The sequence below is a fragment of the Petaurus breviceps genome, unplaced genomic scaffold, assembly GCF_028583685.1.
Source record: "Petaurus breviceps papuanus isolate PSGF00001 unplaced genomic scaffold, PetGlider_PUasm1.0 227, whole genome shotgun sequence".
In the NCBI taxonomy this organism is placed as follows: Eukaryota; Metazoa; Chordata; class Mammalia; order Diprotodontia; family Petauridae; genus Petaurus; species Petaurus breviceps.
The window spans coordinates 5,444,465-5,456,723 of NW_027185896.1; the positions used below are offsets into that span (position 1 = coordinate 5,444,465).

The window sequence follows — 12,259 nt, forward strand, 5'->3', positions numbered from 1 at the left end:
TCATATTCTAAAGGGGAACCTACCTGCAGGTCACATAATGTGTCTCTTTTCACATCATATTTTATTGTAAAATCTCCATCCAAGAAGGATTTGGTGCAAGTGGGGCAGGTCTGTTGTTGATCAATTGTAGGATTGAAATACACACGACCCTGAAATCATTCAATTGAAAAATGCTTTATTTAACCATTATTATCAGCTAGAATATTTTGCTATGCCTCCAAAGGAAACAAGAGGTTACCCCCTTCTTTTAAGGAATGCCCATGTATCTAATAGTGATTAAATGTTCCTCCCTACATGAATATGAGAAGGAAATAGAAACATTAGCTTTAGGAAGGCTGAGTAGATGAAAATGTTTGTCTACACCTTTAATAAGATCATCGGATTCTTTCCTCATATGAAAGAGAAAGAGGAAAAAGTAAACAGAGCTGGGGTTCTAAGAGTTACAAGGGCCATAATATTTCCTTCAAATGGTGTCCCTTCAATGCTCAGAGGCATCTACAAACAGCTCTGGTTCTGTCCACAGAGCCCTGCTAAAAACAAGATTTTGAGAAACTTCTGGCAAGATGGTGGAATTAAAGGTTGTCAAAGAACTACACAATAACCCCAGCCTAAGTAAAGATAGTAATGCCACACCAGATAAACAATAAGAGAATGGAAAGAAAAGCGGGGGGGGGGGGCGGCCAAATGAACCTCAAAAGAGGCTTTCAAATAAAGAAAATTAAAGAAGTATGTATATATACTACATAATAAGCATAAACTACATTATGCTTAAAGGCATCATAGGTAATGCAATGTCAATAATAAATATTTATAGACCAAATTATATATCTAACTATATCTAACCACCTGACAGAAAAGTTAAACAAATTACAGAGTGAAACGGCACTATAATAGTTAGAGACTTCAGTGTGTCCCTTTCAGACCTAGACAAACCTAATGAAAAGATAAATAAGGAAGAAGTAAAGGACCTCAATACAATTTTATTTTATTATTATTTCTTTTGCAGTTTTGGAGTGGGGAGGGCAGGGAAATTGGGGTTAAGTGACTTGCCCAAGGTCACGCAGCTAGTAAGTGTTAAGTGTCTGAAGCCAGATTTGAACTCAAGTCCTCCTGACTCTATTCACTGTGCCACCTAGCCACCCCCTGAATACAATTTTAGAAAAGTTAAATGCGATATATCTCTGGAAATTACTGAATGGTAATATAAAGGAATATACATGTTCTTCAGTTATATACATGAAACTTTAACAAAAATTGACCATATGCTAGAGTATAAACAAATGCAGAAAAGTAGAAATATTAAGCATATCCATTACTGACCACGAAACAATGATAATTAAAATAAATACAGGACCTTTGAAGAAAAGGTTTAAACTTAACTGGAGGATAAATAATTTAATCATAAAGAATTGATAAATCAAAGAGCAAATCATAGAATCAATAGATATTCCATTAATGAGCATTACAATAATGGGACAACATAACAAAACTTTTGGGATGTAGGCAAAGCAATTCTTAGAGGAGAATATTTATATTTCAATAAGCTTTCATCAACAAAATACAAAAGAACAAATTAATGAATGGGACATAACTAAAAAATTAAAAAAGAAATAAATCTAAAAACATCAAACACAAAAATAGAAATTTTAAAAATCAAAGAAGATATTAAAAAATTGAAATTAGAAAACAAACCATTGAATTAAAAAATTAAAGGCAATGATTTTTCAGAATAGTTAATAAAATAAATAAACCATTAGCTACTCTGATACAAAAGGAAGGAAAACCAATTGCTAATATCAAAAATGAAAACAGAGAATTTATCCAAAAGAAAAAGACATAAAGGAAATTAGAACTATTTTGCCCAATTAAGCAATAAAACAGAAAAGAAATTAAATAGAATATTTGTAAAAATATAAAATATTGTTATTAAAAGAATCAGAAAGGAGGAAGACAAGATCTTCTATTGGATTTGTGTCTTGGTTTTCCTTGCTACTGCAGTGGCCCTTTATGGTCAAGTTCTTTTATCACTCTTGTATCTTTGCCAAGAAAACCCCAAATGGGTTCACAAAGAGTCAGACATGACTGAAAAACAATGGAACAAGAACAATAGCTATAAATCAGCACCTCACACCATGTGCCAAGGCCCAATTAAAATGAGTACATGGTTTAGACAGAAAAGGTAATTCTATAAGCAAATTATGGGAGTGTGGGATAGTTTAACTGTCAATTCCATAGATAAGGGAAGTATTTGTTACCAAACAAGAAACAGAGAGCATTACAGATGTAAAATGGATAATTTTGATTATAATTTAAAAGGTTTTGCACAATGCAGACAAGATTAGAAAGAAATCAGAAAACTGGGGGTGAAATTTTTATAGCAAGTGTCTCTCAAATAGATAGAGAATTGAATCAAATTTATAAGAATATAAATCATTCCCTAGTTGACAAACAGTCAAAGGATATGAACAGGCAGTTTTTGTAAGAAGAAACAAAGTTCTCTATAGTCATATGAAAAAATATTCTAAATCACTATTGATTGAAGAAATGCAAATTAAAACAACTCTGAGGTAACACTTTATACCTATGAGAAATGACAAATACTGGAGGGGATGTGGGAAAATTGGTACATTCATTCATTGTTGTTGGAGTTGTGGACTTATATAACCATTATGGAAAACAATTTGGAACTATGCCCAAAGGGCTAAAAAACTGTGCATGCACTTTGGCTCAGCAATGCCACTACTAGGTCTGTACTGTTTTATTGATGAGGGGGATGGTTTCAGGAAAATATGAGAAGACCTATATGACCTAATGCAAAGTAAAATAAGTGGAACCAGGAAATCATTATACATAGTAACAGCAATATTGTAATATTCAGTTTTTATGGCTGGGCTACACCAACATAGTAAAAATGAGGAAAGTTCCTAAATTAACCTAAAAATTTTGTGCTATGCTGACCAAATTATCAAAGGGATACTTTATAAAATTAGAAAAAATAATGACATTGAAGGAATGAAAGGTTAAGAATAGATTAAGGAAATATAGGTTATACTACAATGTAAATAATATGTTAAGAAAAGGTTAATGAACATAATAAAATAAAAGGTTAAGGAACATAAATTTAAAAGTAGGAAAGATGAAGTCTTAGGGCTAAATACTATTAAGCAGTAATTATTAAAACTATTGGCTGGTGGACAAAATAAGTTACAAACTATGCCAATATGATGGATTAGATAATCATAAAATAAATTCACACAGTAATGTACTGTTCAACAAACCCAAGAAAATACAAATTACTAAGGAAAAGACTCATTATTCAATGATAACTGATAAGAAAACTGAAAAGTAAGTTGGTGAAAAAATTAGATCAACATCTTACATCTCACATAATAAAATGCAAGTAGATAAGTTATCTAAGTACAAAAAGCCACATAATCTTTTAAAATTAGAGTATGATAGGTTTTATCTTTCACAGTTAAGAATAGGGCAAAGCTTTGGAACTAGATAAGAAGTAGATGAAATCATAAAAGACAGAAGAGACTATCTCAATTATATAAAATGTAAATGTTTTTGAACGAATAAAATCAAAGCATCCAGACTCAGAAGAAAATACGTGGGATTAAGAAAATTTTGCACTAAACATCTCTGATAAAAATTTGACAATGGTCTGTAGGGAATTAACACAAACATAATATTAAGATCCCTTCCCCAATAGACAAGTGTTCAAGGAATCAATGAGTAATTTTCAAAAGAAGAAATTCAAGCTGCAAATAACTGCCTGACACAAGCTAACAAAGACGCTAAAACTCAGGGGGAAAACATGCATGTCACCTCATTTCCTGTGTAGTCATTAAGAGGTTCAACCATTCTGGAAAACAAATTATATAAGAAAAGTACTAAATTGTTCATATTTTATCCCAGAGATCTTATTATAGAATCACACCCAAAAATGTTACTGACAAAAAGAAAAAAACCTATATACAAAAATATTCATAGCAACCTTATTTGTGATAATAATAACAATTTTTTAAAAACCTAGGAAGTCCATGTGTAAAAAATAATTGTGCAATGAATATATGAATTTTGGTATGTTAATGGAATGGAATATTACTACCCCATAAGGAATAATGACTATAAAAAATCAGAGAAACAAGGAAAGACTTGTCTGCAATAATTGAAAATACAGAAAACAAAGCTCTCCCCCCTATTGTGAATGCAATAATGTCAACAAAGGAAACATAAAACAAACAAACAAAAACAAAACAAAACAAAAAACACTAGTCAAATGCTAGTACTAGTCAATGTTAGTACCATACTGTAATGTTACATAGTCTCTTCTTTCTGTTAATAATCAATAATGCAGTTTTATTCAGATAATGTATTTTATAAAGATATCTATTTAAGTATTTGTTGAAAAGTATTTGTGCCATATCTCACCAAATTTTAAAATAAATAAAAACCACACCATAACAAACTAGAGATGAAGGAAATGTTCAGTCTTTCACAACTATGGAGAGAGAATTAATTCTTAACAAGTCATAACTTAAAGGGAAATTATGCAAGGGTATACATGAATACATAAAAGATCCATGATTTCCTCAGCATAGGAAATGCCTGGTGTGGGAGCTTCTTCCAATAGCATAGATTTCAATTCATCAATGAGTTTGTAAATAAGTCCTATACTTAGTTCCCTGAGGCTCTGAGAGTTTCAGTGATTTTCCTAGGCTCACATAACTAGTGTCAGAGGTAGGATTTCAATCCAAGTTCAACATACTAACCGTTATGTCATGCTGATTCCCACAAGAGTGATTATAATAACTTTCTTGTATTATTTCAATGACAGTAAAGGAAGTTATAAGAGATAAAATAGATGAATTTGACTTTTTAAACAGTTTTCTACAGCACAAAGCACTGTATCCAAAATGAGAAGGAAAGAAAGTAGCAGGTGGAGGAAGGGTAGTCTTTGCATGAAGTGTTAACTGATGAAAGTCTGGCATCCTCCCAGACACCTCAGTTCACATCAATGTCCTTTTCTTGCCCTCTCCTTCACATATCCAATCTGTTGCCAAACCTTTATGCCATCTCTCATATGTGTTCCCTTTTCTTCCCTCACACAGCCCCCACCCTGGTACAGGCTCTCACGGTTTCGAACCTGGACTATTGAAAGAGCCTGGACATTGATTTCCCTATGGTAAATCTTTCCCACTTCAGGACACCTGCACTCAGCTGCCAAAGTGATCCTCAAGTACAGGTCTGACCTTGCTACCACTCCTACCCCCTCACTCTCGATTCAGTAATGCTAATGACTCCCTACTGATTCCAAGGTCAAATATAAAGTCTTATTTGCTTTTTAAGCCCTTCACAATCTGGCTTCTTCCTAGTTTTCTTACACTTTACTCCCACAATCCAGTAACACTGACCTTCTTGCCATTTCTTGCTCAGAACACTCCATCTCCCAATTCCTTCCATTTTGCAGCTGTTCCCCACACCTGGAATGTTCTACTGGCTTCTCTGACTTCCCTCAAAACTCAGTGCACATCCCACTTTGCAAGAGGCTTTTCCGCATCTTCCTTCCCATGCCTTGCCATTAGGGCTTCCTTCTGAAAATTCATCCCATTTACACTGTGTATGTCTTGAATGTGCATAATTGGTGTCTCTTCCATTAGAGTGTGAGCTCTTTAAGGGATCGGATTGTGGGGCTTTTTACTTTCTTTGTACCATGCCCCCCCCCCTTTGCTTAGTATAGTGCCTGGCACATAGTAAGCTCTTAATAAAGATATATTGATTGAATGTTCCAAAATGTATGAGGAACTAAAAAGAATATATAATAGTATGAGCCATTCTCTGTTATGTAAGTGAGCAAATGGATAGTTCTTGAAGAAATAAAAAACACAAATTATCAACAACCACATAAAAAGGTCCCAAGTCTCTAAGAGTCAAAGAAATTCAAGGCAAAACAAATCTGAGATGAGCCAACATTCAACAAATTGTCAAAAATAATAAAAACCAACAAAATTCAGTACTGGCATGGTTGTAGTAAAACAAGTATGCTGTTACTGTGCTAGCAGAGTGGTGAATTGGTCCAACTTTGGGGGGGGATATGAAATTATACAATGAGTTGAAAAAATGAGCATATCACTGTTGGCAGAGTTATGAACTGAGCCAACCATTCTAGAGAGCAATTTGAACCTATGCCCAAAGGGCTATCAAATTGTACATACCCTTTGACCCATCAATACCATTACTAGATCTGTAATCCCAAGAGATTTTTAAAAAAGGAAAAGGATCTTTAGAGAGAGAAAGTATTTATGGCAGCTCTTTTGTGGTGGCAAAGAATTAGAAATTGAGAAGATGGCTATCAATTTGGGCATGGTTAAGCAAGTTGTGGTATGTAGTATGTAATAGAATACTATTGTGCTATAAGAAATGATGAGCAAATGGATTTCAGAAAAATCTGTTAAGATTTATATGAACTGATGCAAAGTGAAATGAACAGAACCTGGAGAACATTGTACACAATAACAGCAATATTGTACAATGATCAACTCTGAATTACTTCGCTCGTCTCAGCAATATAATGATCTAAGACAATTCCAAAGGACTTATAATGAAAAATGCTATATACCTCCAAAGAAAGAACTGATGGAGTCTGAATGCAGATTTTCTAAATGCACACTTTCTAAACTTTATTTTTCTTGGAGGATTTTTTTTGTTTGTGTTTGCTTTTGCAACATGGCTAATTTTGAAATATGTTTTGCATGACTGCACATATATAACATATATCAAATTGCTTGCCTTCACACGGAACGAGCTGGAGGGAGAGAGAGAATTTGAGATTCTAAATTTTCTAAAAGAATGTTAAAAATTGTTATAACATGTAGTTAAAAAATAAAATATAAAAATTCAAAAATGAGCATATCTTTAGGTTCAATATTCCTACTTCTGAGACTATACCTTAAAGCAGTTATTGGCAGGATTAAAAAAAAAAATCTAATGTTCATGGAGAAGTGGCCAGGGATGAAAATATAAGCATGTATTTTTAAATCACTCAACATACCTTTTTTCCAGAGAAGGATTTTTCAATAAATTGGGTCATGTCTCCAGAGAGGAAAGATGCTTGAGCATCCAGCATGCTGATCTCTTGTGGTTCAAAGATGTCTGCTTCAATCTTCAAAGTTTAAAAAAGCATTATAGTATGACTTCCTACCCCACCCACCTCTGTCCCAAATATAACAGTACCTAAGAAAACAAAAGTACAATCTGAAACAAGTTAAGTGAATGGCAGAGATATCAGCTCTCTTTTTCCTAACATGCTCAAAGAAACGATTCACTCAGTACCATACACAAAGGTAGTAGAAAATCCACTGGATTGAAAAGTGGGGGACCTGTGTTATAGACTCACCTCTGCCACTAATTCTCTGTATGACCTTAGACAAATCACCCACCTTCTCTAGGCCTCTCTATTCTGTCCAATGAACATGTTGACTCAGGAGATCTCTAAGATTCCTGCAAGTTGTAATGTTCTATAATTCTAAGATTCTGGGATAAACAGGACAGAGACTCACTCTGCACCTAATCACATCTTTCCAAGTCAACTGATACTTCAATATAATCATTAAAAAGCAATTGTTGAAGACCTAAAGAGGGCCTTAATCCCAGCTGTTAGGTCTCATTATCATGGTCAGAGATGTGCTTACAAAGGATAACTCCTATTGGTGGTACATGAATAACGAGGGCCATCCCATGGAGAATGCTCAGACTTGCCTTTCCTCGTTCTGCTTGATCATGTGCATATTTTGAAAACTGCTTCCAGTCATGTGTGACTCAGTACTGAAGGACTTATGCTTTGAGGTGAGGGAAGAGACCCCTTACTGGCTGGTAAGCAGAAAGAACTGGCAATATTTAAGAAAGGGTGACCCCAGTCTCAAGTCTTTCTTCCCATCCAACTGTCAGAACTGTCTCAAGTTGCTTTACATGAAGAGTAGGAAAGGGGGAGTTTGCCCTATTCTCCATCCTGGTCATCATAAGATCCTGAGCTTTTGCCCTGCTGAGGAAAGCCTGAGCCTGGGTTTGGGGCTACCTCTTTTGTGTTTTTTCTTTATTGGTCTCATCTTGGTGAACAATAGATGTGCCTAGGCTTAAATACAACCTTATGAATCCCAGAGATCAGGAAGTACTGGGTCCAGTCAGATCAGAGATGACTGAAGCCAGGAGAAGAGTTTCCTGCAACTGCTTCAGGACTCTTGGAAAAGATGGCCTTCAACAAGAGAAGTGGTCCAAGCCTGGTTCATTTAACCAGAAGACATGGATCAGGAGTTGTTTGCACAGTGCAGAGCTGAGTTGAAATCTCAAATGCCTAATCAGAAGTCCTGCAAATGGCTTTTGGTTCTGATGTGGTTTAAATACCCTTTTCCTAAGGAAGTATAATGGCAGTTATAAGTTAAGTTACAGAATCCTTTTTAAAGTTCTTTCAATGCACACTGTAAGTATTTTGGGTCTGTTAGCTTTCCTTTCGTGTGTAGGAAATTACATGCCTGATTTATATTATAACTTGAGAACCTTTATATTTCCCCTTTGAGGAAAACTAGATAAGAGCCAATACCTACTCTTTAAGTCAACCTTTCCCAAGGTTCTGGAGGTAGGAAGCTGAGGAGTGTGAAAAAGGGAGTCTAACACCTCTCATTAGAGGCTAGTCTGCCGCCAAGATTGAAACCTGTCCACATGGGTTAAGAGCAAAAGGAACCCTTAGAAAGCAATGGGTGCATTGCTCCAGTCTCTTAGGCCCAGCAGTAGATTATTTTTTAGTGTTAGAAGTGAAACTTTCCTTAGGTGATTTAACTTTTTAATCTTTCTCTCTTTGTCCTGGTTTAACTGTGCTGAACATCAAAAGCAACTGGTTCTCAGGTGCTAAACTACACCTGAGAGATCCTTTGAGACACAAAATAACCAGGGTGAGACCTTGCTTGCCTTTTCACCACACCAAGGATCAGGAAGCCCACTATCAAAAAGCCAGGCCAAAGTCCAACATCCAAGATTCAGTTTCCATTGCTCACCCTCCAGGCAAAAAGGTCCTGAGTCCCTCTTAAGCAATTAATAACATCTAAGGCAGAAAGATGCATCAGAGGTGTTTGATCCTAGCCTCCCCTCCTTTCATTTTACAGATAAGAAAACTGAGACTTAGGGAGATTAAATGACTTGCCAAAAGTCATAAAACTAGTTAGCAAATAGCAAGGCCTAGATTCAAACCCAAGTCCTCCAACTCTAACCTTAATCAACAGTCTTTCCTTTATACCACAATGCCACAGAGATATCCTTTTTAACTATATCCATCTTTACATGAAGGACCTCCACTGAGGAGATAGCAAGATTTTGACAATATCAGAGTTGGAAGGGCCCTCAGGGAATATCTATTCCAATCTACTCGTTTTATAAATATAAAGTCTGGGGCCTAGAGAGGACAAGGGACCTACCCAAAGCTGCAGAATGAGATAAAGCTAGTCCCCATCTGCCTATCTAGGGATCCTCCCAAACTCCCCTGAAAGGGGTACAGCAAGAGAGGCGATGGGTCCATGGAGCGTTTCTGGTACACTCTCCAGATACAGACAATCAATTCCAGAGATATTTACCTCAAACTGTTTGACCAGCTGCTTTGGTTTAACTTTAATGACAATTTCATATTTTCCCAAGTGTCGCTTCAATAGCTCCTCATAAGTCAACTCAAAGCTGACTTTGCTGCCGGCTCCAATATTGACTGCAATGTTGAATTTTTCCATTTTCCTCCCAGAGGCCCTAGGGGAAACAAAAGAAAACTAATTTCTATACTTTCATAACTCTGAAAACATCACCCTTAAATTCATATTGCCTTTCACTTAGAGGCCTTGCCTAATCCAGCATGATTAGGTCAAATTTTTCTTCTAGTCAAGCTCTGATGTTGTCAGTCCTTACAGATTCCTTTTCTTAGCAGGAACTAAATGAGTAATGCAAATTTCAATGCCCAGGGCTCTGGGGGAGCCCCCTGATCTCATTGGTATACACATGCATTTCTGCAGTCCAGCTCTGCCCCAGTATATCCCCCCAACCATAAATGAGTGCATACACACCATACAGGAAGTCAGGGGGAGAGCTTACCTTACCAGACCTGCAGTCTCTCCTCGAACAACAGCTTTCCGGTATTGCTTCCATGCAATCACCTTGTCTTTAATATTTCCTGGATATGGTACTCCATCCACTGTACTGTTAAGAAGGAAAAGACATACCAGTAAAATGTATGTCCCTGAATGGATGCCTACAGATAACTTCCCAGAAGAGTCCTCCCCATCCTGATCAAAGTGCATGTAGCCTCCTCTGACCTAAACATATCCTGATCTGGAGAATGTTGGAGTTTCTCGCAGTAGACTTTATTATTTTTTTTTTTGGAGGGCAGAAGGTAGGGCAATTGGGGTTAAGTGACTTGCCCAAGGTCACATGGCTAGTTTTGTGTTAAGTGTCTAAGGTCGGATTTGAACTCTGGTCCTCCTGACTCCAGGGCCAGTGCTCTATTCACTACACCACCTAAGCGCCCCTTGCAGTAGACTTTAAGCAAAAAGTCATTCTAGTCAGTCAAATCAGGTAAATGTTTGAAGAGTAGTAGTATGTGGTCTAATACTCCCTTACTTTCTGCTGTTACTGTTCGGTCATGTCTGACTTTCGATGACCCTGTAGACCTTACTGTCCATGGGGTTTTCTTGGCAAGGATACCAGAGTTGTTTGCCATTTTCTTTTCCAATGGATTAAGGCAAACAAAGGTTAAGTGACTTTCCCAGGGTCACACAGCTAGTAAGTGTCTAAGGTCACATTTGAATCCAGGTCTTCCTGAATTCTTTTCCCTTTTCTACAGTGAGATTAGAATAGTTTCCATGTGTCTTTTAGTAACCAGCAAGCACTGTGATAATGTGGAGGCCAAGGCCAGAGCTAAGCCAGGAAGCTTAGCCTTTTTCCTTCTTCCTCAAAAGGAGTTCCATAATGTCTAGTTTTTGTTTATTTGTTTTGTTGTTGCTGTTGGAGGAAACCAAGAGCAGAGACCTTCCCTGCCTATTCTTGACCAGTAGAGCCTGTGGCTAGTTTCATTATCACTTTGGGGAAGACCTTGTACAAGGTTCCCCAGTTCTTTCCTAAGGCTAGTACTATCTAGAGAAAAAAAAAAACTTTCAAAAGAAAAAAAAAGAATGGAGTAAATCAAATAATTATCTTTGGTTTTAGAAACAGCAGACTCAAGTACCAGGTATATGGATCTCCTAGATTCTCATGACCTAGGGATGGTACCTACTTAGATAGATGCCAAGTAAATTTGCACATGCTGATTCACAGAACAAGTTGGAGAAGGGATTACCTACAGGAGGAAATTGCTAATGTAGGCTGTCCTAGGAATCTCAACGTCGAAGACAATTTCCTGGGCGGTGCTGCCATGGTTGATGGCTTGGCTGGTGATCACATAATTAGCGAATCTGGAGGTGACTCTGCAGTTAACTTTCATACTCTGAATTTCTATTCCATTGACGATCTATAGATGAAAGATGATTGTGCTTTGGTATTGAGGTCTCAGAGAGGTTGACAAAACTCTTTTCTCAGCTGCGTTTTTGTCTAGTTCCATATGTGATAGCCTTTGTTCTGATGAAAAAGACCTAAGATCTTTGAAATCATTGAGTGCCTCAGACTTTGAAAGATAATCATTAGTGAAGGGGTAGACTAAATCAGAAGCCAAACCCTTGCCAACCAATTATTTAGCACCCGGGAAGGAGCCCCAAACTCTTCTCTGCATGAGAGGAGTGGCTGGATTAGACATTTCAGAATTTGCATGCTATTAATAAAGCCTTGGGAAAAAAAACCCACAACCTACCACAAGATCTCCCAAGAATGAGAAGGTTACTTACTGTGCCCTCAGTCTGTCTCTTCTGCAAAATAAAAACAAGTTCAAGGACTAGGAAAGAAAGCTATGCCAATAAAAACAATCTGATTATAAAATGTGGCAATAGAACCTGTTTGTCTCTTTTTTGTCTCCTGATTGGAATCTATCTAGAAAATTCATATTTGTACAAAGGAAGGGTAAAAAAGACAATTTCCCAAGTAATCGTGATAGTGTTGGCGGAGAAGGAAGGATTTCAGGGAAAAGAAGCAGTTGTGTTCAAAGAGATTAATGACTTATAATGAGTGTGTCCTTTTGTCCCTCCCCTCAGCTAAAGTTTTTTACTTTCCCTGGAGCATCTGGGCTATTTCAGATTGG

General features: G+C 36.7%; 1 protein-coding gene across 5 annotated transcripts in view; it reads right to left on the reverse strand.

The window, feature by feature from the left end:
- Nucleotides 1-9,788, reverse strand: part of LOC138166932 (inter-alpha-trypsin inhibitor heavy chain H1-like) — a 32,593-nt gene extending 22,805 nt beyond the window's left edge. For all 5 annotated transcript variants that reach the window (XM_069095414.1, XM_069095410.1, XM_069095409.1 and 2 more), the window contains exons 1-3: nucleotides 9,627-9,788; nucleotides 7,058-7,168; nucleotides 24-149 (exon numbers count right to left, since the gene is read on the reverse strand). In XM_069095414.1, the coding sequence (XP_068951515.1) occupies nucleotides 24-149; nucleotides 7,058-7,168; nucleotides 9,627-9,773 (384 nt within the window). In that variant the 5' untranslated portion in view covers nucleotides 9,774-9,788. The remainder of the gene's footprint in view (nucleotides 1-23; nucleotides 150-7,057; nucleotides 7,169-9,626) is intronic.
- Nucleotides 9,789-12,259: the final 2,471 nt, after the last annotated feature.